At 53.4% G+C, this 27,122-nt stretch overlaps 1 protein-coding gene across 1 annotated transcript; it reads right to left on the minus strand.

Moving 5' to 3' along the window:
* Positions 1-4,631: 4,631 nt before the first annotated feature.
* DNAI2 (dynein axonemal intermediate chain 2) lies at positions 4,632-26,104 on the minus strand. Its single transcript, XM_045814452.2, has 12 exons — positions 25,922-26,104; positions 24,345-24,506; positions 23,190-23,311; positions 20,184-20,326; positions 19,145-19,258; positions 15,202-15,341; positions 13,844-13,966; positions 11,265-11,488; positions 7,944-8,079; positions 7,327-7,473; positions 6,346-6,573; positions 4,632-5,256 (listed from the first exon to the last, which is right to left on the minus strand). Exons 1-12 carry the CDS (start codon positions 26,102-26,104, stop codon positions 5,170-5,172), a joined length of 1,809 nt encoding a protein of 602 aa, XP_045670408.1. The 3' UTR covers positions 4,632-5,169.
* Positions 26,105-27,122: the final 1,018 nt, after the last annotated feature.

Below are 27,122 nucleotides of genomic sequence, written 5' to 3' on the forward strand. Positions count from 1 at the left end.
GAATCTAGGTCAAGACGGTGGCGTCTGTGTGCCCCGCCTGTTGAAAGAGCCACAGGCCTGTGCCAGAAAGTGTAAGTTGACCGCTGCAGTCTACACTGTTGGTGAGCGTAACAACCATCGGGCACTGGGGGAGCACAGTGGATAGATACCTGGCCTCACGAGGCCCTAGGAAAACAGGGCTCAAATTTGCATCCAGCTTGCTGAACCGCCGAGAGCCGGTGTTTCCGGTCCCTGCTCTGGGCCTTGGTTTCCCCCTGGTGGTGGTGGAGCTCCTCCTGGTCCTGATGGTGCATCCTCCTTACCTTCTCCTGCACCCCCCGGGGAAGCTGAGCCAGGCAAGCCCCCTGCAAAGACTGTGTGAGGGAAACACACGGGGCATGTCTTCCCCAGAACGAGCTGGGTAAGGAAGAGTCATTTATTCCCCCAGGGCTGTCTCAGACAGCCTGGCACATATCCAGGAGCACAGCATGATGCCAGCCTGTGCCCTGGGACTGGCTTCCCCAGCCGCCCCTGGGGAGCTAGTGTCAGGTGTAGTTATTAATAAACAGTGGCAGGAAGCCACCTGTGGCCTTGGATTGGACACATAGATGAACCAAGTGAAGCTTGGTGGAAACCAAACTCTCCTGCGTTCGGAGGAGGAGGGGTCCCCTAAGGTTTTGTCCTGTTCTCTGTGCTCTGGCCCAGGCTGCCCCCGAGGCTGCACACCAGGGCTGGCTGGTTTGCACACGGGCGTGCTGCAGCGAGAATCAGGCTAAGTCTGAAGACCCATTATGTGGATAGAAACCACCCCCCGGCCTACGCACCAGACCCTGAACCTAATCTATTTGCATCAGCCGCAGGAGAGCCCTGGGCATTTGGCCCATAGCTCTTCTTTCTTTTCTGTTTCTCCACGTGCATGAATCCCGCCCAGGATGGCTCATGGAGGTAAAAATAGGAGAAGCTTCTGAGCAGGAGGCCACGGCCCATCTTACTTAGAGACTCGTCACGATGTTGTCTCTGTTCTCAAACTGAGGCTTCCGCTTGTCTTCTGTGTTTCTGTCAACGACACCCCTAAGCCATCATTCACATCCCATTTCCCCTCATCCTCTCTATTCAGATCCTGGTCTCGGCCTCTGCAGGTGTTTCTCCTCCCCGTCCACACCCCCAGCTCGAGCCTTTACCTCTTCTCACCTGAGCAGCACTCGGCCCCTTGCTGCGCCCCCTGCCTGGGGGCTTCCCCGCTTTGAGCAGCTCTAATGCTTAAGCAAATGCACCACCTCTCTCTCCACACCTCCTCGCCCCTCGCCCCGGCCTCATCTCCCAGATCCGCTCCACAGACTCAGGCTCCCCCCCTCCGCGCTGACTGCTCGTTCTTCCCACACACGCCGGTGCTGGGTCCTACTTCGTGCACACAGGTCCCTCTGCCTGGTGCCCCCTTTCCAACTTCTGCCAAATTTCTGTTCGTCCTCCATATCAGACCCTTATGCCCTTAAAGACCCATCAGAAGCAGCGCCACAACGGCAGGGGCCAGGCGCCTGGTGAGAGCTCAGTACCCTCCACACACTGAGTACTGCCCAGGAATCTGATCGCTCATCCTCTCCCATTGCTTCTGTCCCTCCTCTGCATCCCCACTGCCACCGCCCACAGCCTGGGACTTCACAGTGTCCCCTCTGCATGGCCATAGCAGCCTGCATGGTTTCTGTACCTTCCGATCCACCATCATCGTTCTAAAAGACAGCTGGGCGTCATTAGCTCACTTGAGATCCCGCCATGGCTCCCCGAGGCCTTCCACACGGAGCGTGTCCCTTAGCCTGGAGTCCTGGCCTTCCTTGCCTCATCTTTGGCCATCCCCCCGTCCCACCCCTGCTCTGGCCGTGCGCAACCATGGGCAGCTTTCCAGATGGGCTGCTCCCTTTGATCGTCCCTGGCTTTGTTCTCGTCTGTCTGTCCTGGAGGTCCATCCTTCACTTACTTGTCCGGCTGGCATAGACAAATGGCTTCTTCAAAGCTCATCTTATATGTCCTTTCCCCCTTTTGGGGCTTTTCTGAGCTCTTGAGATCTTCTTTCATATGCCTGAGGCGTTCAGCAGGCAGAAGCTCCCCTCTGAGGAGGCCACTGCTGTTCTCTCGAATGTCGATGTCATCCATGACCATTATTTCCACGAAGCAACAGTATTTTCGATCAGAGATGTGTGACGTCCTCCTCCTCCCTCCAAACCTGCCCACAGCTGGAATCCACTGGTTTTGATGAGCCTGAGCGCTTTCTAAAGCCCTGTGACCCTCTGGGGCCCAAGGGACCGAAGTCCACCCCTACTTGTGAGGGGACGAGGGTACTTCTAGTTTGGGAGGGGAGATGAAAGTGCTCCTGGGAAATAAGACACCCACCAAGGATTTTCCTCTTCAGAAGCCCTTCCTGTTCTCATCCCTCTCAAAGCACCCTGTACTTCCCGAAAGATGTCACTCTACGCAACCGTGTTTCTCTATTTCCCTGTGTGTTTGTCTGCTCTTGTCTCTCCCGTGGAGGTACGGGCTCCCGCAGGGCAGAGTCGGCGTCTGCTTGCTCGCCGCTCTGGCTCAGCACCTGGCACCGTGCGCGGTGCCGACCTCGAAGCCCAGCCCTTTCCGTCTGCCTCTGTCCACCGTGTTGTCTCCAGCCCGTAAGTACACAGAGGTGCCGGCTCCTGGGTCTCAGGTTCTGGGAGCCAGGGAAAGCCGGGGGGGGGTTGCTGGTCTGACCCTGGGGGTGACCTCGCCTAACGTCAGTATCACTCCAGGAGCCTCTAACGAAGGGCGAGGGGGCCCTAGTACCCCAGAGTAGCCAGAAGTGAATGTGGGACAGTGACAGTCACAGCGGCGGGCTGGAGTACCATCGGCTAAGTGGCATATTTACCAGTTGCGTCAGCTGAGCAGAACAGGACCCAGAGGCGGGCACTCTCCCGCAGGTGTGCACCAACTGACAGGAGGGACTTCACTGCGTGGTGGACCCTGGGGTCTGGCCGCCGCTTCCCCACCCAGGCCCCGCCATCAATGTTTTGCATTCCATGCCTGTGGGGGTGGGTTTTTCCAGCAGCCTCTGGTTCTCCAGTGATGCTTCGTGGTTTTGTTTTGCTCTCCTTGCAAGAGACTAAACACACGGGCTCTGGGTGACGCCATTTTACAGGGAGGTGAAGTTCATGGCCATGAGGACAGGCAGTGCATCGTCTCCACTGAGCTCCCACCACCCTCTGCCCAGTGATGGCGGCCGCCGTCCTGTCCTCGGCCATGCCTGTTCCCCAAACACTACCCCTGCCTCCGGGTGCTCTCTGTACCCACAGCGAAGGTGTTTTTTGGTCCCAGCAGGTGGCCCACCTTTGCAAGCACGTGGCAAAGGCCCCAAACCTATTACAGAAAAGAACGTTCTCCCTTGGAGCTCATTGTCCCAGACACTCATCAAGGGGTCCGGCCGTGGGCCTGGGCTGATGCAACAGGGAGTTGTGACTTTCTTCCCGGACATTTCATTTGGATAAATTTTTTTCTCTAAGTCAGGGTTTCTCAAACTCAGCACTATTGACATTTGGGCCGGACCATTCTTTGCAGGGAGGCCTGTCCTATGCACTGTGGGATGTTGGAAAACATCCCTGGCCTCTCCCCACCAGAAGCCAGGAGCACCCAATGACCACTTATATCAGTCCAAAATGTGCCCAGACATTGCCAAATGTCCTGTCGGGAGCAAAATCACCCCTAGTTGAAACCACTGCTCTCAGGCAGCTCTGGGGCTGCCCGTGTCCTCACACAGTGAGGCACCTGTCCCAGGAGACGGTACAGATCGAGACACATGGGGTGTGGCGCCCTCTGCTCGGATGGCAGTGCCGGGCAGGAGGGAGAAACCCAACCAGCCCACTCCTCTTCCTGGGACTCGGGCATTGCCCCCTCTCTCTGTGCCTCGTGTGGCACATGGTTGACTTGGGGGTTACAGATGGGGATAGCGTTCCTTCTGGGGCTGTTATGAAGATCAAGCACTTGATAAATATGTCCCACGATGATTATTTTATCCGTCTGGCCACAGTGGCATCTTAATGTTTGTTTTTCCTTTGGTCACAAAGAGTGGCTGGCCCTGGGTCCCTCCCCAGGAAGGAGTCTTAACACAGGCAAAATTTTAAAGGGCACTTTGGGTCCCTGTTAGGACCATCCGACACCCACAAAATGAATGGTGGTTGGGGGAGTTTTGGGTGCCAAGCTGGCTCTGAGGTGCCCTCTCGCCTACGGACGTTTCTGGCAATGGTCGCTGAATGTTCTCCTGCGCCCCGGTTCCCGGTGTCGCCACGGGCCCTGCATGTGCCTGCCGTGCAGGGCAGAGACTGAGCTGTCTGGACTCCTGTCCCTGCTCTGCCCTGCGCTAGCTCTGTGACCCGGGCCAGTCCCCACACCTCCCCCGGAATCCAATCGTTCCCCTAGAGAGTAAGGACACTCAGCGTATGGACCTTCCAGGGATTCTGCACTAAGAGTTAGAGGAGAGAACACGGAAAGCTCCCAGCACAGAATGTACAATGAGCACTCACTGTTAGCACCGTTATTATTCATTTAATTTTGTAAGAATTAAGAGAGTAGAAAGCTCGCAGGCATACAAGAATAACTGCATTCATTCGTGCATCTCCTCTCAGAGGTAAACGTGCCTGGGGGTCGGGGAGCGGGGCTGCCCAGAGACATTTTAGAAGTGGACGGACTGTGCTTCCGAGCTGCATGTGAAGGGGAGGGTCAGCAAGGGAGAAGGAGAAGCCCCTCTCCCTGCACACAGGTCTTTCGGAGGCCCCGCCGCGGCTGAGGCTAGCCTGGTTGGAGGCTCTGCGGGCTTTGAAGGAAAACGATTGCCTGAAAAGCCCTGGGGAAGCTGAACCTGAGGGAACACGCAGGGCCAGGCTGAAAGGCGGGGTTTGTTCGGCTGGCTGTGAGGAGGGATCCCCAGCTCGGGCATGAGCCCTGCCCCTTCCTTCCCTCCAAGGGGTCCCTTGGGACTGGACTCAGTGAGTCAGTGGGGGCCAGCCTTTTGTGGGGCATGGGGTCGGTTCAGGGCCCCTCTGCTCCCCCAGCCCTCCCTCTGCTGACCTTTAAGGGAGGAGCTCAGCACCCACTTTCGAAGCCAGCGCCGTGCCAGGAGGTGGGACACGGAGGCGCAGAGTGAGTGGGGCCGCGGGCAAGGCCGACCTGACCTTTCTAGATCGGAGTCTCGGCACGGTCCCCTTCTTCCTCCCCTTGGTCCTCTCCTTCCGCCTCCTCATCTGCCTCCAGAGCCTGATGTTTCTGCAGAGACAGGGCAGAATCATTGATGGGGGGCAGGCCTCCCCTGCACCCTGAGAAGTTAATCCCCTGAGGCCGAAACCGCCAGCTGGTGGAGGCCTGGGTTGCCGGGGACTCAGGAGACCGGCACCAGCTCCGTGGCCTCGAGGATCTAGTGGGTGCTCAGAGCCATGGGTGTGGACGGCGGGCACGGCCTAGGGCATCGGACAGACTCGGGTACAAGTCCTACTTCTGTCGCTCTGCTGCCTGGGTGACCTCGGGCTAGCTCCTCCTGAGTCTCCTTGGTCCCCTCACCTGTAAAGTGGACAGGAGTCCTCACGGGGCTGTGACCCGGACTAGAAATAATGGGCGTAAGGACCCTGCACCGCTCTCTCAGCCCTGACCCCAGAACTTCTGGCCAACTGCAGAAAACTTAAGAGAAAGGAAGGCAGAAGCAGGGTTGTTCTGTGCACTGCACTCCCCTCTGAGGCCCAGCTTCTCCAAGTAGAGTGTTTGAACAGTGGGAGGAGCTCCTTTCAGGACCCGCAGCACCAAGCCTGCTGTCTGCCAGGTGCACTGCGCCGTGGAAGGTGCCACTGTCAGCACTGCCTTCTGGACAGCGGGACGGTCAGAGAGCTGGGACTCCAGTATCGCCTCTGCGGTAAGCGGAGAGAGGTCTGTGCCCGGCCTTGCCACACAGACAGCGTGAGAATAAGGCCTCTCAGAGCCAAGTGTTTCCCAATGCAAAAGGAGCAGCAGGCGTCACAGCTGGGCCCCAGCCCCAGTGGAGGGAGACAGAGTGGGGAGGGCTCATGAGATGGGACCGGTTATCCTCTCTGCACACGTGTCTGTCTTCCGCCAGCCTGTCCGCTCCGTCGGCACCCAGGAGTCCACCACCCGCCTCTCAAAAGTGGGACAGTCCACCTGGAGACTTAGGGTTTCTCAGGAGGAAGGGCGTCTTTCCTCCCATTTGCCAGATGGACAAGTTAAGGCCCACCTGCTGAGGCCACTTGCCCAAGGTCACCCAGGAGGTCAGCGAGCAGGAGGAACCCAGGCCTGGGGCTCCCCCCCCCGGTGCCCCCCACAACCCGACGCCCCCACTCGGGGCCCTACAGGCTTCGGCTTCTTCTTCATGGCTTCCGCCTCCTTCTTCTTCAGCTCCGCGAAGATGAAGTCGAAGAACTCCTCCTCGGCCTTGGCGACCAGCTGCTCCAGGTTGAGGGCGGTCTCCTCCTCTCTCTGGTCATCGTCCTTGCCCTCCGCCTTGCCCTTCTCTTTCAGCCGCATCTCCCGGTGCCTGGCCTCCAGAATCTTCTCCCGTCGGGTCTCCCGCTCAAATATCTGGGGCACACGGGGACAGGGAAGCCCATGGGAGGAGGGCGGGGGCCAGGTCAACTTCTCTTTGCTCAGTGCAGCCCCAAAGAGCTCTGTTCTTAACGCTAAGGGCAAGAAAGGAGGGCTGGCCATTGAGGTCAGGAGGCAGGAGCGGAGCTGCCAAGTCGCCCAGTTCCGAGAGGTTTCCAGAACATAGACGACAGCGTGAAGAACGCCCTCAGGCCTGTGGGGCCCTGGGCCCGGGGAAGCACCTGCTGGGGGGTGGGCCCGCAGTCCCAGCAGAGCCAGGGGGCTGGCCCAGGGCCTTGGCACCAGGGGTTTCAGTTCCCCGGTGTGACTATGGTGCTGGGGAGATGCCTCCTGTGTCCCCCAGGGGTGGGGGGTGTAGTGACGGACCTCAGCCTCCCAGCCCCCTCCCCCAGGATCCCCGCCTTCCCTCTGTCTTCTCTAATGGTATCTCTGAGCCTTTGTTTGACAGGGTCACCTGCAAAGAGATGTCATCTGTGAAGCCAGACACACTGACCTATTGACGGCGACAAGCCCGGAGGGGTGAGGTGACTTGCCCAGGGCTGCTGTGCTCCTGGGCCCGGAAGCCAGGCCGGGTCCACACACTCCTGACCCCACTTACCATGCTCATTTTGGGGACACCATGCCCCCTCCCCAAAGGTCCACGCATTTCCCAGGAGGTGAGAGGGAGGGCCTGATGTTTTTCCCTGGCCAGCCTACTCGGCCTGGGCCGGGTCAGCACCGGGCACTTACGGAGGAAGCTGCGTTCTTCTCGTTCCTCTGGAGCGTGCACAGCCCGTTGGAGACTTCCAGCAGCGTGGTGGTCCCCAGCTGAGAGCCGCAGGCGATGAAACACCCGTTGTCCTGCACCCGGAGGCAGAACAGGGCCTCGTCGCACACCTGTTGGAGGGGCCAGGCAGACGCGGTTGGGGAGGAGAGCCTCGTCCGATGATCTGGGCCCTGGGGAGGGGGGCGCTTCGCCAAGCTCTGTGTTCAAACACCCTCGGTGACTCCCCTGACTAACAAAACGAGGGTCACACTCTGAGATTGGCTGTCAAGACCCTTTGCCTCCTTCGCTCATCTTCCACCCCCCTCACCCCCGCTTTGGGCCATCCTGCAGTGTCCCAAACCCCATGCCCTTCCATGGCCCAAGCCAGCAGGGCTCGGCTCCAGCTATGCAAATATGACATTAGCTTAGGCTGGAAGGGTCAGCTGCCAGGAGCCCACGCGAGGGCTGCTGGAGGAGTAGGTCTGGCGGGAGGACAGGCCAGGCTTTCTGCTTCTCTTTTCTTTCTAAATTCCCCTAGGTGATTCTGCTGGGCCACGAGACCCCGAGGGCGTGGACTCATGGGGAGGGGGATATACATGACCTTCAGGCTGAGGGCAGGGTCACACTGCTTGAACACAAAGTCCCAGATGTCCAGGGTCCCGTCCATCTTGGTGGTGAAGAAAACCGCCGGCCTCACTGGGCTCCAGGCGCCGTCGGTGAGGTAAGCCATGTGGTACCTGTGGGGAACCGGGGGTCACTGGTCAAGGACCGCTATGGTTGGGAGGGATAGAAAGGCCACTGAGCCACAGCTCTGGTCATCCAGACCCCCTGGACTCCAGGGTCTCATTGCTGGCAGGAAGTTCTTTCTTGTGTCTGACTCCTAACCATGCCAACTCGCTCACTAGTAGTCCACAGTCTGCATTTTAAAGGCTCTGGTCCTGGGGGGCCTGGGGGGTTCAGTTGGTTAAGCATCCGACTCTTGATTTCGGCTCAGGTCATGATCTCAGGGTCCTGGGATTGAGCCCCATGTTGGACTCTGCGCTCAGCAGGGAGTCTGCTTATCTCCCTCTCCCTCTGCCCCTCCCCCTGCTTGCACGCAAATAAATAAATAAATAAATAAATAAATAAATAAATAAATCTTAAAAAATAAAAAAGCTCTGGTCCTTCTGAGGGGGTTGGCCACTGGTGTTTCCCCACAGCTAACTCCAGGGACAGGTGCATGTCGTTGGATCTGGGCCCAGTCTTCCAGCCGTGGGACTCACTGAAAGGAGTCAGAAGAACGGTGTGCCCAGAAAAGTTCCTAATATTGACATTGGAAGAGTGCTATACCTCCTACTTGTGGGATCTAGATTTTCAAAGCTTTCTGCCATGAAGAATGAAATCAGACCCTTATCTTCCACCATATACAAAATATCAACTCAAAATGAGTTAAAGACTTAAACATAAGACCTGAAACCATAAACTTCCTAGGAGGAAACAGAGGGAAAAGCTCCTTGACATTGGCTTTGGAAGCCGTTTCCTGGATATAGCGCCAGAAGCACAAGCAATAAAAGCAAAAATAAACAAGCGGGGCGCATCGACGTAAAACATTCTGCACAGCAGAGCCTAAAAATGACAAAGCGACCTACGGAATGGGAGAAAACATTTGCAAATCATATATGTGATAAGGGGCTAATATCCCAAAGGGATATTAAGGGTTAATATCCAAAGGGTTTGTATCCAAAGGGTTCATATCCAAAATATATAAGGAACTCATATCAAAAAACTCAACAGAAAAAAAAAAAAAACAAATAACCCAATTAAAAATTAGGCAATGGGCTTGAACAGATAATTCTCCGAAAACGTGCAGTTGAACCAGCAGGTTCATGGAAAGGTGCCCACCTTCACTCATCAACAGGGAAATGCAAATCAAAAACACAAAGGGATTAAAGAGAAGAAAACCAAAACCACACACATAAGGAGAGAGCTCCTCACACCTGTTAGAATGGCCATCATCAAAAAAGACAAGAGATAGTGTTGGCGAGATTGCGGAGAAAAGTGAATCCTCGTGCACGGTTGGTGGGAAAGCAAACTGGTGCAGCCACTGTGGAAAACAGTGTGGAGGTGCCTCAAAAAATTAAACATAGAACTAGCCTACGATCCAGCCATCCCACTTCTGGGTATTTATCCAAAGAAATTAAAATCAGAACCTCAAAGAGATACCTGCAGCCCCATGTTCATCGCATCGTTATTCACAACAGCCAAGAGACGGAAACAACCTAAACGTCCATCAGCAGATGAACGAATAAAGGAGGTGTGGTCTACAGATCCAATGGGATATTATTCAGCCTTACAAAAGGGGATCAGCAACATGGATGGACCTGGAGGGTGTTATGCTAAGTGAAATGAGCCAGACCGAGGAAGACGAATACCGCATGATCTCACTTATACGTGGAATCTTAAAAAAGTCAAACTCACAGCAGCAGAGAGTAGAGCCCTGGTTGCCAGGGGCTGGCGGGGGGCGGGGGGCGGAAACAAGAAGGTGATGGTCAGAGGGTATGAACTTTCATTTATGCAAGGTAAATCAGTTCTGGAGATCTAGTATGATCTAGTAATACCTCTAGCTAACAACGCCGTGCCAAAGAGTGAAATCTGCTAAGAGGGCAGATCTCGTGTTGAGTGTTCTTACCTCCCCCCACTCACAAGAATAACAATAATAAAGGGGGTAGGAAAGAGGCGATGGGTTTGTTTATGGCTTTGATGGTGGTCGTGGTTTCACTTATCCCCAAACTCATAGAGCTGTATGCGGTGAGTACGTACAGTCTTTTCCATGTCAATGACACCTTGATAAAATGGTTGAATATATATTTATAAATGTATTACGTGTGTGTGTGTGTGTGTGTGTGTGTATACACACACATATATAATGAAAGAGTCAGAACCCAGGTAGGTGGTGTGGAGCCCTCTAACTCCCTGTGAGACCCGGAGCAAAGCGCTATCCTCTGTACCCTCTGGGCGTCCCTCTCCACCCCGTGGAATAGGGAGTTTCGATCAGATTTCTGCTCCAAAAGCAAAGACAGGCTGAGTCCTAAAGCCACTGGAGAAATATTTAACATGCCCATTCCTGGGTCAAAGGCAAGATCGACTACAGCAGCCCTGAGATCTGGATTAAAAAATAATAATAACTTCTCCCAGGAGATCCTGAAGCACCCAGATTTGGGAACCACTGGAAGAGAAGGTGCCCGTTCGGGTCCACCGTGGCACCAACCCTGCAAGACCCGGGACCACGTGAGCTGGAAAGGAGCCCCAGATCCACACGCGTGAAGGCTGAAAGGGCACCTGTCCCCCCACCTCATGCCTTGGCTCTGGTCTCTGGGCTCTGCCTGCCTTGTGACATCTCTGTGGAGGTGGCTCTCCTCGCCCCCCCGCTCCCGGGGGCAGTGGGACCACGCTGAGGGTCTCAGTCTCACGGCATCCCCTTGGCCTCTCCTCTGGGCAGACTGGGTGAGCCCAGAAGCTTCTCTGATCCAACGACAGAGCTCACAGCTCTGTCCCGCTCTGCTCCTACGCGTTCGCCCTCACAGGCGAGGGGACCCACCAAGCCGTCCTGATGAGCTGCCCCGATTCTTAACCCAAGCTTCCTGGGTTCAAACCCCACCTGAGCTCCTTACAAGCTGAAGGACCGGGAGCAAGTAGCTTTGCTTCCTCGTGGCCCTGTCCCTTGACACAGAGAATGAGGGACAAGAAGAGCAATGCTACCTACTTGCAGGGTTGCCTTGAGGTCATGAAAATTAACCCAAGGCTGTTTGAAGCACATTCTTTCGTGATTAGACCGCTCCTGGCACGAGCTCAGGTGGGTGTGGAGGGGTGTTCTCTCCATTTTCTGGGGGGACACATGGAGGCTCAGGGGCCTCCTGGGCTGGCCCTCCCCCCTCCCTCTTACTTGGTCCACATGATGGATGACTCCCGGCTGTCCTCTGACCAGATGCGGGCGGTCCAGTCGCCGACGGTCAGGAAGTTCTTCGGGAAGAACGGATTTCTCTGCAGGGCATAGATGGGGCCATGGTGGCCCGAGAAGGTGCACACGATCTTCTCGGCTGGCGTCTTGGCCTTGCGGTTGCAGGAGATGACAATGCCCTGCTCGGTGCCCACCATGAACTTGGTTGGCTGGGGAGGGGGTGACACAGGAGTGGAGGGCGCCATGAATGTCAGCTCGGGGCTTCATTGTCATGGTGAGCAGCCTTCTGGGGCCGGGGAGGAGGGTCCGAAGGTGCCGGGAGGGCCTTGGGTTTAAGCCTCTGCTCAGGCTGTTCCCTGGCCTCTCCTGAGGAGCTGCCTCCACCCTTCCCGGCTTCATCAGACCCCACCCTCTGCGAGAACCTGCTCAAGGGCCCATCTCAATGAAGCCCTCTAGACTCCTCTAGTCCCTGGAGAGACTCAGCAGCAGCCACGCGATGAACACCGCTTTTTTTTTTTTAAGATTTTATATTTGTTTGATATAGAGAGAGAGCACAAGCAGGGGGAGTGGCAGGCAGAATGGCAGGCAGAAGCAGACTCCCCGCTGAGCAGAGAGCCTGACATGGGGCTCGATCCCAGGACCCTGGGATCATGACCTGAGCCGAAGGCAGATGCTTCCCCGACCGAGCCACCCAGGCGCCCGTGACGGACACCTCCTCATGTAGCATCACTGTGTCCACTAGGCATTTGGCCGTACGGGTCCTGAATGTCTGTTCACAGATAAAGCGAATGACTGAAAGAAGAGTGTAAAGCATGAGTCCAGAAAGCCCCTCAGCCAGCCCCCAGTCACTCCCTGCAAAACTGGGCTCTACCATACACCCCTGTTCATAGCACCTTATTCTCAGCAGCGAAGAGGTAAAGCAACTCAAGTGTCCCAACCCCAGTGACACGGATGGACGAACAAAATGCGGTCTATCCATGCGGCGGAATTGCATTCGGCTTTAAAACGGAAGGGAATTCATGGCTTTACAAAGGAAGAGCAGGGGTGCCTTGGTGGCTCAGTCAGTTAAGGGTCTGACTTGATTTCAGCTCAGGTCACGATCTCGGGGTCATGGGATCGAGTCCGCAGGGGGCTCCGCGCTCAGCGAGGAGTCTGCTTGAGCTTCTCTCTCTCCCTCTCCCTTTGCTCCTCCCTCCGCTCGCATGTGCACACTCTCTCTCCCTCTCTCTCAGATAAATAAATACATAAAATCTTAAAAAAAAAAAAAAAAGAAACAACTGGACTCCAGGTTGGGGGTCAAAGGAAAGCAAAGAGACACAGCTTGAAAGGCCCGGAAGAGTGAGTAAGGACATAAACGGCAGGGCTCCTGCAAGCTAGTAACGGGGAGAAGCACCCAGATCCGGATGGCCCCCCATGTCGCCGGCCTCAGACTTCTCGGTGGGGTCGGCCTGGCAAGCCTGCGCCTGGAGTCAGAGCCCTGGGTTTGAACCCCAGACGCCCCGTGTTCTAGATCGCATGACTTACCACACTGAGACTCATCTGTTTACCTGGAAAGTAGGGGTAATAACACTATCTCTCAGGACGGTCGTGTGTGATTATGTAAGCTCATCACATAGGACAGTGTCTAGTGTCCAGCACAGCCTGTGCTCAGTCACAGGTGCGGGACAGCTGGGGACTAGTGGTGGCCTGGTCACCACATCCCGCCCTTGCTCTAGACGTCCCTGATTTCAGGACAGAATGCTTCCCTGCGTCCTCTCCACCCTGACTACCAGGCCCAGGGGTGGGGGTCAGTTAAATTGTCTTTCAACTCACTTCACCAGCATTGGTTCCCCAGCCTTGGGTGGGGACTCCCGGGGCAGGGGTGAAGCCAGAGCACCTCCACCTCCCAAGGGCCTGAGAATGATGTCACATGACCTGAAAGCAAACAAGGGATCATCCCCAAGGGAAGCCCGGCCTGGGCTTCAGAGAGACATAAACCAGGAACCAGCCCAAGGCAAGAGTCATCTGGGAAAGTTGTTTTCTTGCTTTGGAGGGGGGGGTCTTCATTTGCTGCTTCTAGAAGCTTCCATCCTTTGACACATTCACATTACTGCTCAATTACGGTATTTCTTTCCCGTTCCTTCCCATCACTAAACGCTGTAACTGTGCCTGCATTCCGGTTTTCCAAGAAGCCTCCTCTGACCTCATTTCCCTCTCCAACATCTCGTCCTTCCCTTCAGAAAGTGAAGCGACCCACCCGAGGCAGGGGCAGGGCCTGGACTCTCCATGTTGGTCCTGGATAGGGCTCTTCCCACAGAATGGGCCTTTCTGGATCCCGTCCTCTGCAAAACCTTGCCCTCTATTCAGCGCAGCCACCAGCTTTGTGTGAATAAGGTGGCTCTGCTACTTTCCGCAAGAAACTCTGCTGCCCCCTGCTGGAACATCCTTGGAAAGACCACACAGGTCCAGGGTGACCACAGGGGCGATGGCCCTCCCTGGAGCTACCTAGTGCACTCGTAGTCTGCCCTCCGCTCTGGCTGCCCCAGCGATAGAAAGTCGGGGAAGGGAGAGCTGGGAACACTCACCAAAGTAGACTCGAACTCCAGGGAGATGGCCCCCAAGGCGCTCTCCAACTGCTCCTTTCTGGAAATGTCCAGGATCACCACCTCGGTGGGTTCGCTCATCTTTCGGATATCCCACCACATGACCTGATGGGAGGATGGGCCGACTGTGAGACCAGAGGTCCCTCGATTCTCCTGGCATTTGCCTTCCCTACCCCTGCCACCTTTCTGGGGCCAAACACTGGGGCCAAAGGGGTGGATGTGAGAGGTGCCCAGTAACCTGCAGGACAAACACGTTTTGGAGAACCACTGCTCTGGCCCACAGTCTCCAACCTGGCTGGTCATCAGGGTTATGGGCAAGCTTCATAAAATCCAGATGCTGGGGCCTCCCTCCAGACCTATTGCATCAGAATTGCCAAATGTGTGCTCTGGAATCTGAACTCATAAAGCCTCCCCACAATATGGCGAAACATAACACTGTTATAAATGCCCATATGCTTTGATCCAGAAATCCCACTGTATGTTATAGGTGTGCCTTCACACGTGTGCAAAAACCTATATAAAATACACTGTTGGCGGGGCGCCTGGGTGGCACAGCGGTTGAGCGTCTGCCTTCGGCTCAGGGCGTGATCCCGGCGTTCTGGGATCGAGCCCCACATCAGGCTCCTCCGCTATGAGCCTGCTTCTTCCTCTCCCACTCCCCCTGCTTGTGTTCCCTCTCTCGCTGGCTGTCTCTATCTCTGTCAAATAAATAAATAAAATCTTCAAAAAAATTACACTGTTGGCAACATTATTCTTAGAATGACAACATATTGAAATCCACTTAAATAAATTATGGCATACCCAATGCAGTTCTTTTTTTTTTTTTTTTAAGTAGCCTCCATGCCCAGTGTGGAGCCCCACTCAGGGCTCAAACTCACGACCTTGAGATCAAGACCTGAGCTGAGATCAAGAGTCAGACACTTAACCGACTGAGCCACCCAGGTGCCCCTCTCAGGCAGTTCTTAACTTTCATTAACTAAATGAAAAATGTCACGTGCTGATATTTACCTATGTGTGAGGTGTGCAGGAAGAGAGTGAAGAAGACAGGTGTATTTGCTCCTGTATACAGAGACTATCCCTGAAGGCAGCCGTAAGAAGCTGATGCAGGTGGGCGTCTATGCAGAGGGGGGCTGGGAGGCTGGTGGGCAAATGTGGGAGCAAGGTGTTTCTCTGTCTGCCCTTTTGTACCTTTTGGATTTTGTTCCATGTGCACGTATTACCTACTCTTCAATTTTAAAATAAAATGCAAAAAGGAAATGTTCCCCTGGGGATTCTGAAGGGGACGCAGGGAAGTGTCACTGCTCCCCACAATCCTGCCCCCTACAATGGCTAGCAGGTACCTGCCCATCTGTGGATGCCGAGAAGCACTCAGTGCCTGTCTTCGACTGCAGCCAGATGGAGCCATACACAGGGTCTCGATGGCTGAACTCAATGGTGGACAGCTCCGCCACTAGGCTGCCCTTCCGGGTGTCCCAACAGGCTAGCAGGGGGGAAAATGAGGGGAAGGTGAACGGAAGCCGGGCTCCCTTCCCTGGTGCAGGAAGCAGGCAATGGAGGGATGCTGCTTTTCTTGGTTTGGCAGGTGTGTGTTTTTTTAGAATCAGGGCTCGGTCCCAACCTGCCTGAGTTTCCTACTGACCCCTGAAGTTCCCACACAATCTCTGTGGAAAGGCTCCCAGAGTGCAAGCTTCGCTCATTTCCGTTGAGCCTCTGTCCTGTGTTGAGCACCACGCTAGGCCCTCGGGAAGCCTCTGGGAATAAGACTGTCCCTGTCCCTGAGAGGCAGGAAGGGGGACTGGCAAGTAGAGCCCATGCTGGGATTGCTCCGGTGAGGGACACATGGCGGTGGTCAGGGCAAGCTTCCTGGAAGGAGTGAGAAGGAGCATGGATGGAGGATGAGCCTAGGATGGGGGGGCGGCGGGCCAGCCAAAGAGAAGAGTGTCTCCACCCCAGAGAAAGGCTCCTGAAAGTAAGAACACTGAGGCAAATCTCTCCTGCTACATAAACTCCTTTCCTTTAATCCTCCACACCTTGGCTGCCCCTGTTGGGAGATGGGAATGCAGCTCACAGACCCTTTGCTCACACCCATTACCGGGGCATCACCCCTGCTGCTTTACCAAGAAAGCCTCAAAACATATCTAGTTTCTGTCTTGGCAGATTTCATTCTCATTTTTCCACAAATGTGCAGCGAGGACCCAGTCTGTTACACAAAACTATTTCTAGGAAAGCAATAAAAACATGATCTATGTTTTGATTTAGGGAATCAAAGTCCAAGGCATTTGCCCCTGGACTGGCCTGGCCCAGATATGGACTTTCTTAGCTAAGCTTGCTCAGCCTGGGCAGAGCAGAGTTCGGGGGTTCACAGGCAGCAGAACCCCAGAGCCCTGGCTGCTCTGAGCTGGCATGAAAAACCCTGAAAGGGGTTATGAATAATGAGCAAGGCAAGGCTCCTGAATAAATCATGGCACAGTGGCTCCGCTCATTTTCTAGAACTCTGGCACCAGGTAATTTGGCAGGGAGACTTGTGGGAGCTCATGTCTGTTCCCGGGCAGGAGGCGGCAGGTCTGAGAGAGGGTCAGAGGCCTCAGAAGAGTGTCTAAGAAGCTTCCCTGCCATCTGGCTCCTACCCTGGGAGGAAGAAGGGGAAGGAAGAGAACATGTGAAGGTAGGAGGGTAGGGAGTCCTTCTCAGGCCCAAGGTCACATCAGGCCTGGGGTGCAGCCATGGAGGCTGAGTGTCTGCTGCCTGGGGGCCAGAGGTGGAGGGTGGGCAGGCAGCCAGGGCCCATGTGGGCAACTTCTTTCCAACCTCCCTAGGGATCCAAAAACCAGTTTTCTAGGTGTTCCATCAGCAAAATCAGCAGACTAAGGACCTCTGAAAATCTTCTCCTCCATAAAAGCAATGAGAAAACTGGCAACAAACGTCGGTCAACTTTCTCAGAACAAGTTAGCCAAAAGCTTGCAGCCATCCGGAAGGTATTCAGGAGAAAGCTGAATGTTAGTAAGGACACTGAGTTTTGTAGCATTTTTAACTTGCCCTCGTTAAGACCCCACACTCTCTGAGTCCCACGGCAGCCTCAAAAAAAAAAAATAACATTACTCCTTCCTGGTGAAAACCTGAAGCCTGGCAGCCACAGGAGGGGTAATGTGGCCAGAGCTCATTCAGAGTCTCCTGTCCAAAGAACGGTGACTATCTGACCTGTGTGGTGGTTCCCCTGCAAGCTGTATGTGTTCGACCTGACTTGGAGCTTGCCGAGTGAAAAAAAGTCTTATTATGGAGGCAACTGTTGAAAAGAATGATAATTACAGGCAACTGATTAACTTTGCAGCTTCCTGAAGTGGTGGGTAACAGGTGGGCAAACAGCAAACTAACCACAAAGCTCAAAGGGCAAGCCTGGAGGACACAATATCCATAGAGGCTTTGAAAATCTCCGACATCTTTCTGGAGATCCAGAAGGGCACCTGCCTGGGTAGGGGGCTACATGCGTGCCCAGAGCCATGCACACGCTCAGGAAAGAACAGAGGAGGTCCTAAGCTCTGCCCCTGGCTGACCCTGAGGCTATGCACAGAGGCTCAGGCGGGGCTGGCAGCCGCCTGGCTCAGTGTCGCAGGCATGCTCAAACAGGCACACAGAGGCTCTCAGCAAAGACTGGTTGGCTGCAGGTGCTTAAGGAAGTCCCTGTCCAGCCACTAAACTAACTAAGCAGTGACCACGGCAGCCACACACAGTAGAGTACAGACTTCACAGAACTGGTGCAGAAATTTCACTGAAGAAAGGAACAATGACAAATAGCAATGAAAACAAGCCCTGTGCAGGCCTGAGTGTCTGATTCCCAATGTTGTCACTTTATATTATGTAAAGAGAGCCATTTCCAACAAAAAAAGTTACAAGTTATACAAAGAAATGAGAAAATACACAGGAGAAAAGACAATAAACAGAGACTGTCCCCAAGGAAGCCCAGCTGTTGGACTTACTGGACAAGGACTTTAAATCATTGATTTTAAAGATGTTCAAAGAACTACAGGAAATGGTATCTAAAGAAGTAAAGGAAAGTATGAGAATGATATCTTGCTAAGTAAAAAATATCAATAAAGAGACAGGAATTATTATTATTATTAGAGAGAGAGATAGCATGAGCAGGGGAGGGGGAGAGGGAAAGGGAGAGAGAGAGAATCTCTAGCAGACTCCACGCTCAGCATGGAGCCCGATGTGGGGCTCAATCCCATGACCCTGAGATCATGACCTGAGCTGAAATCAAGAGTCGGACGCTTAATTGACTGAGCCACCCAGGCGCCCCAAGAGATAGGAATTCTTTTTAAAAGGAAGAACAAAATAGAGATTCTGGAGTTGAAAAATATGTTTACTGGAATGAAAATTCAGTGGAGGGGCTCAACAACACAGTTGAGCAGACAGAAGACCCCCCTGAGCTGGACGTAGGTCATTTGAGATGATCCATCTGAGAAACAGAAAGAAAGGGGGACGGAACTACCAAAACTGATTCAAGAAGACATAGCAAGTGTGAAGCAATCTAGAACAAAAAAAGAGGCTGCATTAGAGGGGTGCTTGGGTGGCTCAGTCGGTTGAGCCTCTGACTCTTGATTTCGGGTCAGGTCATGATCTCAGGGTTGTGAGATAGAGCCCAGGGTTGGCTCTGTGCTCAGGGCAGAGTGTCCCTCAGATCCTCTCTCTCCCTCTCCCTCTGCTCCTACCCCATGCTCTCTAAATCAATCAATCAGTCAATCAATCAATAAGAGGTTGCATTAGCAATTTTTAACTTCCAATAAGGAAGGACCAGATGGCTTCACTGGTGAATTCTACTGAACATTTAAAGAAGAATTAGTACCAAACGCTCCCGATTATCAAAGGAGAAGGGAACATGTCCCCACTCATTGTGCATGGTGGGAATCACTTACACCCATTCTCGTACAGGTGTCTCTGCCTGCCTCTCCCGAGATGGACCTCCTCATAGGTCTCATTACCCCTTTGCCCCCAGCTACTCTATGCCAGCTGGGGACAGGTGGGCGGAAATTCTCCTTGACTTTATATTTGACCTATAATTTTCTTAAAACTTTTTATTCTGAACTTGTTTCAGACTTACTTGAACTGGAGACACAGCTGAGCTATCAGCAAGCCCCGACTCGCCCGGATGTCTGGAGTTCATCCGCTGTGGGAAGTCCCCACCTCCCTTTGTGCCCTGCAGGAGGCTCGGGCAGGCATGTGGGCCCTGGTGGACAGGGGCGGGGGTTGGGCTGGCTCCTGGTCAAGCCCCAGGCCCTTCCTTACCGAGCTGCCCATTGTAGCAGCCTCCCAGAAGCACGTGGGAATCCTTGGGGTTGTACTCCAAGGTGACAAGAGGAGAGGACGGCTTCAGGACAATTTCAGGCTTGTTGGGGTTTTCTGTAAGACAAAGAAAAAATGGTCCTACTGGGTCTAGAAAGCAAAGGACAGAGTCAAACAGTTGAACCCTTCTAGAGGTAGGAGGTAGGAAGGACAGGGGTCGGGGGTGGGGGGAAGACTGGAAACCCCTCCTGGCTGCCACCTCTAGGCCCCGGTGACCAGCATCTGGCACTCTTCACCCTAGGGGCTCTTCTAGTGGTTTTATTTCTGGTAATCAGGAGCGTGTGTGTGTGTCCATTTTGTGGGTTTGGTAGAAAACCAGGTGTGACCACAAGGTTTTTTACTTAAAGCCAACTCTCCCTGACTTCTCCAAGCCAGTTTCTTTGTCTGTATGGGGGGGGGCTAATGGTGGAGTCGGCCCCCAGGTTGCCGTAAGCATTTGTTGGGTTGCTCAAGAGTGTCATGTGCTCAGTTCTGAGCTTGGCACCTACTCCTACTCGTAACAACTAACGTGTATTTTCACGCTGGGGACAGTGAAGGGACATCTGACAGCGTGTAGCCCCCCATTGCCGGCTCCCTGCCAGGCTCGCGCTCTTGGAGTGAGTCCTTTTGTCAACAAGGGTGTTGCTCCCAAGTGGACCCACAGCCCCTCCCGGCCATGGGTGAAGGACAAATGCCAGGAAAGGTGGGACAAAGGTGAGTCTGTCTGAATTGGGATTTGATGGGGTCTAGTCTTGAATGCCCTGATAGAGGATCTGGAAACAAAGGGAGTTTCCTGCTTCTGATATGGCTCCTGTTTGGCTGCACCTGACCCCAGACAGGGAAGGGATGAGCGGCTTCCTGGGGTCCCTGGTCCTTCCCTGTGAGGGACCAGCCCTGTGAGAGTCCCAGGCCTGTGGCTTCTACCTTCCACTCCTGTGCTCTCCTGGCCTCTGCCTGCCCCCCCCTCAGCTTTCCCGGCCACCCGGACCCCTCTGCTTCTCACCCAGGTCCCAGATGTACGACTCGTGGCTCATGCCCTCAGGTGCCCGTTGAAAATTCAAGCAAGAATATGCCACGGCCAACTTTCTGTTGCCATCAGGGTGCCAGGAGAGATGTGTGGCTGACCGCTTGATCTCCTGGGGATCCCTTTACGGAAGAGCAAGAGGCAGAAGACTAGAATGGAAGTGGAAGACTCCCCACACCTCTTTACCTCTTATTTACTCAATTATTTCTTTATGAAAACTTTTTTCATCTTTCTTTCTTTCTTTCTTTCTTTCTTTCTTTCTTTCTTTCTTTCTTTCTTTCTTTCAGAGAGAGAGAGCAGGGGAGAGGGAGAGAGAGAGAATCCCAAGCAGGCTCCATGATCAGTGCAGAGCCTGACATGGGGCTCAATCTCATGACCCTGAGATCATGAGCTGAGCCCAAACCAAGAGTCAGACACTCAACCGACTGAGCCACCCAGATGCCCCACAGAGAAATTTAGTTTAAGAACAAAGTTTAGAGGACTCCCTTAATAAAAAATCCACTCTCACTAGCCATAAACAGAAGGCAATGATGACCACTAAATCCATGGAAATAAAACATATTAAATTCCAGTCCGATATTTCCATTTGCTGAAACTTTTGAGCCTGAGGCCTGATTTCCCATTGCTATTGACATAAAAGGGAAAAGAGAGGATCCAGCAATCTTGCTCCTCGGTATTTGCCCAAAAGAGTTGCAAACTTTTGTCCACACAAAATCTTGCATGTGAATGTTTCCAGCAGCTTTGTTCATAATCGCCCAGACTTGGAACCAACCAAGACACCCTTCAGCAGGTGAATGGATAAATAAGCCAGGGTCCATGCAGACAAGGGAATATTACTCAGCATTAAAAAGAAATGAGCTATCAAGCCACGAAAAGACAGGGTGGAAACGCAACGCACATCATTAAGTGAAGGAAACCAGTCTGTAAAAGGCCACAAAACTGTATGATTCCAACTACGTGACATTCTGGAAAAGGCAAAAGCATGGAGACAGTAAAGAGATCAAGCGTTGGCCAAGGGTTTGGAGGTAGGGAGGGATGAGTAGGTGGAGCACGGGACTTTGAGGGCAGTGAAACTATTCTGTATGATACATTTGTCAAAACCCACGGAATGTACAACACAAGGAGTGAGCCCTAATGTAAACTATGGACTTTGGGGTGCTACAGGCTGAGTCCCCCCAGGTCCCCGCAGGTTCATATGTGGAAACCTAATCTCCAAGGGGATGGTATTAGGGGGGTGGCTGTAGGAGGTAATTCGGTCCTAAGCCATTCAGAATGAGATTAGCACCTGATAAAGGGCTCCAGAGAACTCCCTCACCCCTTCTGCCATGTGAGTTCCCAGTGAGAAAATGGCCGCCTGTGAACCAGGAAGTGGGTCTTCACCAGACACAGAACCCAACCACCCTGATCTGGGACTTCCAGCCTTCAGAGCTGCTGTGAGAAAGAAACTTCTTCTGTTTATAAGCCTGCCAGGTGATTGTGCTGTATCAGAACGCTGGTTCATGACGGTGACAAAGGCCCCACCCTGGGCGGGGGTGTTGATGGTGGGGAGGATGTGGGGGTGCGGGGCGGACGGGCAGATGAGAACTCACTGTACTTTCTAATCACTTTTGCTGTGGGCCTAAAACTGCTCTGAAAAATAAACTCTTAATTAAAAAAAAAAAAGAGGGAAGGAAGGGGAATGAGCAAGAAGTAGAAAAGGCCCAATCTGAGACTTTGTCCTTGAAGAAATCAGAAGGAATGAAGGAAAGTGGGAATCCGAATAACTTTCTCACCCCCTGATTCCCCCACTTCACTCCTCCCAGGAGCACTGTTAGAGTGAGAGGAGTGCAGCCTGGAATCCAGGAGACCAGAGTCCCATCCTTGATTGGGTCACCCACCCACTGTGTGTCCTGAGCACCGTCCCCTCCCTGGGGTCAGTCCCCTCATCTGTCAAACGTAGAGGTTGGATGGGATGATGTCTAACCCACCATCCTGCTAAGATATCCCTGTGGAAGGTCAGACCCCAGCAGGGCGGGGGCAGCAGGAAGGGCAGCCCCGCCCCGGCCCCTCTCCTGGCAGCCCTTGGTCTTGCTCCACACACTGCGATTCAGCCCTGGATCACAAAAGGGTCCTTCCTAGTTGTGTTGGGACGGGGTCAAGTACTGCCCAGGACCCTCAGCAGGTCATGGTAGCACAATGAATCCCCCAGAGTTGGCATTTGAGGCTAGCCACTCACAAAATCGCAGGTGTATATAATATATATTATGTATATGGATGTATTTTATATATATATATTATATATATAATATATATATAACATATATATATATAATATATATATACATTTTTTTAAACAAAAAATAGAGCTACCCTATGTACTGTTCTGCACCTTGTTTGCTCTGGTTTGGTTTCACAAACTAAATCTTGTCCCAGAACAGGCTGGCGCCTTCATTCTGACAGCTGCGTGGCATTCCACGGTGTGGGCCTACCAGAATTGTTAGGAGTCCCCTACCGATGCATTTAGCTTGCTTCCGGTCTCTGGCTAGCACACGCCCCGCTGCAGTGAATGTCCACACACACAGTGATTCCACACACGCTATGGGAGAAAGCCCTGTTGTCAAAGCACTGTCCTTGGAGGTTACTACCAGGTACGCTCCCGTGAGTGTGGGACGAGGGTCCTGTTTGTCCACAGTGTTGCTGGGGCACGGATGTCCCACACTTTGTACTCATTCTGCCCTGCATGAATCGACCCGGCTTGCACACAGCTTTGCAAATTCCCTTAGTCTTTCCCTTGCCGTCTGCCCTCCTTTTCCATCAACCAGACCTGCCCCCGAGGTAAGCACCAGTGGGCTGCTGGCTGTTCTATTGCTCTGCTCCTTACCAAGCTCGGAGCACGGAGGGCATTGCACCCACGGCATGGGGTGATCGGCAAGGGGTGACCTTTAGAAGCTTGCAGCTGTAGGGGCGACAGAGATTGGCCAGACATCTGCCTAGCTAGAGAGGTACCTGAAAACGTTGATGGTTTTAGCTGAAGGGGCCTCCTCCGTCACCTCCACCGCATCCTCGTCGTCAAAATACTCCTGGTAGATGTCAATGGCATTATTCTGTTTAATGCAGTGCTCCATGATCTGCGGAGGACAGAGCGGGAGTTCTTGGCAGGAAAGGGAGGTTCCTGCAGCCTGACCAGGACTGAGACAGAGTCTGGGAGGGACAAGACCTGTTCAGCGGTCTTTCCCATCCTTCCAGCCCTTGCATTCTCCATGGGGGCACCATCATCTCCAAGGGGTTTCGTGAAAATTGGTTTTGGGGGGTAAAATAATATTACTTGTTATGTATAAAGCACAGATATATATACAGTACATAAACAATGTACATATGGTATTAAAATTTCATGGGGAAGGCAATTAGGAAAAAATGTCTAAAAAGGTTCATTGGGGGACAACAATGAAACAAAGGTGAAGAAACACTTTCCAGCCAAACAGAACTAGTAATCACTCCATATACAGCACCCATCTTCTGGTTCTGCCACCCAGAGGGCCCTCTCCATTTTTCCAGATGTCCAACAAGGAAAACCAAGCTTATGTGCCTCCTCTTCCAGGAAGCCTTCCCTGATCCCTTTAGCATGATATCAAATCTTCTTCCTTATAGAAAAAAATAGCAAGTCATCCCTCATTTTACAGCATGTTTTTCTACATTATACGGAGATATCTCTGTATTTGTCTTTGACCTCCAGTGGATTATAAACTCTGGGGCAGGATGTATATGAACTTTTGCAATTTTTTTTTTTTTGCAACTCATTTTTGCAGTCTCTGCTGTGCCTGGCAGAGGCTTGAAGCTCAGTCCAAATGTGCTGAATGAATGAATGAATGAATGATCCCTATTGGCAGGTGGCTTTTGGGAGGGGTTCTTTGGGGGTCCTCTTTGCTTAAGGGGAGCACTTGTCAGACTCCTCCTAAAGCCTGCCCAGCCCTTGCACCTTCCTGTCTTCCCCTTTGGTCTGCTGTTGTGGAGTGGTCTGCCTGTTTCCGGGTAGAAGGTTCCTGAAGGTAGTCAGTACTCTTGCCCGAGTAGCCACAGGAGCCGAGCACAGCGCCAGGCACGCCCAGGGCTTCACATGAGGCAGGGAGCTGGCGTGATGGCTGGAGCTGAAGGAGGCCTTACCGAGCCGAGCTGCATGATGGCATTGATGTAGTTCTCGTCCTTCTCCACCTTCTTGCGGAACCGGATCGTCTGCTCCAGCTCCAGGGGGTTCACATCCTTGGGCCAGCCCCCCTCAACATGATTAATCCCCCGGGTCTCCATCTCAAACCGCTCCGTGTTGGCCTGAACCAAGAGCCAAGGGTGAGAACATGCCTGCCCCATGTGTAAACACGGGGCCATTTCCGCCAACCAGGATCTTGGGGCCCCCGCCCCCGGGCTCCAAACACTTGGGGATGGACCGATGAGGTGTCCTGGCCAAAGCCACAATACTGTCAGGTTCCAGCAAGGAACTTTCTGGTCCTCAGGTGGTCACAGGTAGCCACGGAAGTGACACCCTACAGAGCTAGCAGCTTTGCGGCTGATGCCAGGGACCCTGGAAAATCCAGGTCTGACTTTATCTAAACCCTAATGGACCAGAGGAGCCCACACATCTGTTCTGTGCGATCCCAAAGAAAAAGCAGCGAAGGAGCCTGCTCTGGCTTACCGTGTACAATGTCACGGGCAGTGACACATGGAAATGATGGAGGGTGGGGATTGCTCTGCCCGTTCTCTGCGGCAGGGCGGATGGTAGATACAGGTGTAGTTTATCCCTTAAACTTGTCACTTTGACTCCTTTCTATTTTCGCCCCATTTTAAAAATTGTGGTAAAATACATATAAAATTTACCATTTTAACCACTGAAAAATGTATGATTCTGTGGCATTAAGGACCTTCCCGACGTTGTGCCACCATCACCACCATCTAGTTCCAGAACTTTCTCATCACCCCAAAACCCAGGAAGCAGTCACTCTCCTCCTCCTTTCCTTCCTAAGCCAGGGCTCGCAAAAGCGACAAGTCTGCACAGGGTGGAGAGGCCATCCTGTTTAGTTGGCTGCTCCGTGGACGGCATCACCCTGGTCCCTGTGACAGCAATGAGCCCTGGGAAAGCAAGGAACTCAGTGCGTTTGAACCGTGAGTTACCCACCCACAAAGCGTTTTTGGCCAAATCAAGTGTGATTTTCACGGGGCTGATTTGGGACCTGACCAAGTGGCTTCTCTCCTTCAAACTAGTTTTCTCTCTGCAGCGTCTGGCATAATCGAGGCGGCTCACACACCCACTTAGACAGGCAGGGAGCTCACACTGTACCATGAGGCTCTGTTCTCCTATCATGGAGGCCCCTCTGACAGAACTTTCCACAGCCCCCTTTCCTTTCCACAAGCTGGGCAGGTGCTTGTAGATCCGAATCCCCACTCCCTCAATTTACCTCTCCCAGCTGTACCACATGCCTGCGACGAATCTAGTAAGAGTCTTCGGGGTGAGACCAGAGCCCACGGGAGAGCGAGCATCCCGAGTCATATTCACCTGCCCAGGGAAGGGCTGGTGCGGCGTCTTTTCCTGCCCCTGGGCACCGTGGTGGGTCATGGGGCCATTCTGCCCTCATACTGGCAGCATCTGTACTGGGCCACTCTCACTGGCTTCCAGTCACCCAGATGAGTCACCCAGGCCCACCCTGCCCGACCACACCTCCACCGGCCCGGGCCCCGGGGCAGGGCCCCACCTCGTGTTCCGACATGCTGGTGGAGCACTGGACGCCCGTGTCCACCGGGTTCCGCTCTACAAACTGCTCGGCCAGCTCAGGGTTGGGCGGGATGTCGATGTTCAGCTCGGCCTGGCGGTCCGAGAAGTTGCATTGCTTCCCGAACTCGCTTCGCTTCTTGACGTACACGTACACGATCTCCATGGTTCCGGTGGCTGTGGGGAGCAGAGGGAGGGTGTGCGGTCAGGGGCCCCCACCTGGCTGCTTCCCGGTCCCCACAGGCCTCACCGGGGGTGCCTCCAGGTTGGTTGACGGGAGGGGTCCTAGGGGATTTGTTCAGAAGCCACATCTGCATTTTAAAAAATCATCTACCGAGGGGCTCCTGGGTGGCTCAGTCATTAAGCGTCTGCCTTCAGCTCAGGGCGTGATCCTGGCGTTATGGGATCGAGCCCCACATCAGGCTCCTCTGCTATGAGCCTGCTTCTTCCTCTCCCACTCCCCCTGCTTGTGTTCCCTCTCTTGCTGGCTGTCTCTCTCTCTCAAATGAATAAATAAAATCTTTAAAAATAAATAAATAAAATAAAAATAAAAAAATAAAAAATCATCTACCGAGTAATGACTATGTGCATTATCTTGTTCCGTTCTTGCATCTGCCCTCCGAGGTGGACAATAACATCGCCATTTCACTTCGGAGGAATCTCATACTTCGAGATGCCCTGCCCAGGACCATATGGCTAATAAGATGTCCAGCCTCTCTGCCTGACTCCATGGCTCTTACTCACCAAATGATAGTGTTCACCGAGCTAATATGTTATTAGGAGGCTGGAAGAAATCTTGAGGCAATTATGTTGGACTAAATCCCATGCCATGAACTGGACCTGGTCATATAGCACACAGATTTGAGAGCCTCAGGCCTCTCTGGGAACTCCCACCCAACCAACCACCTGATTGTCCCCAACTCCCTTCCCAGAGTTCCAGGTTACTGGACCCGACCCTCCACCACTCCCAGGGCCCCCACTGGAGCCTCTTCTGTCTACATCACTCCAACCACGATGGGGCTGGGAGTCTGCTGGAGAAGATGAGAGAGCCAGCCCACCTCCCAACAGGCAGAATAGTTGGGCCTTTGAAAGACTGGTCACAAAGGGCACAGTGGGGAATTGGAAAGCAGGCTGGGCTGGGCGCTGACTTCAAGTTCTGGTCCTGCTATCCCCCAGCTGCTTGA

This window comes from Ursus americanus, chromosome 23 (assembly GCF_024610735.1).
Source record: "Ursus americanus isolate L20-20 chromosome 23, mUrsAme1.1.p, whole genome shotgun sequence".
In the NCBI taxonomy this organism is placed as follows: domain Eukaryota; kingdom Metazoa; phylum Chordata; class Mammalia; order Carnivora; family Ursidae; genus Ursus; species Ursus americanus.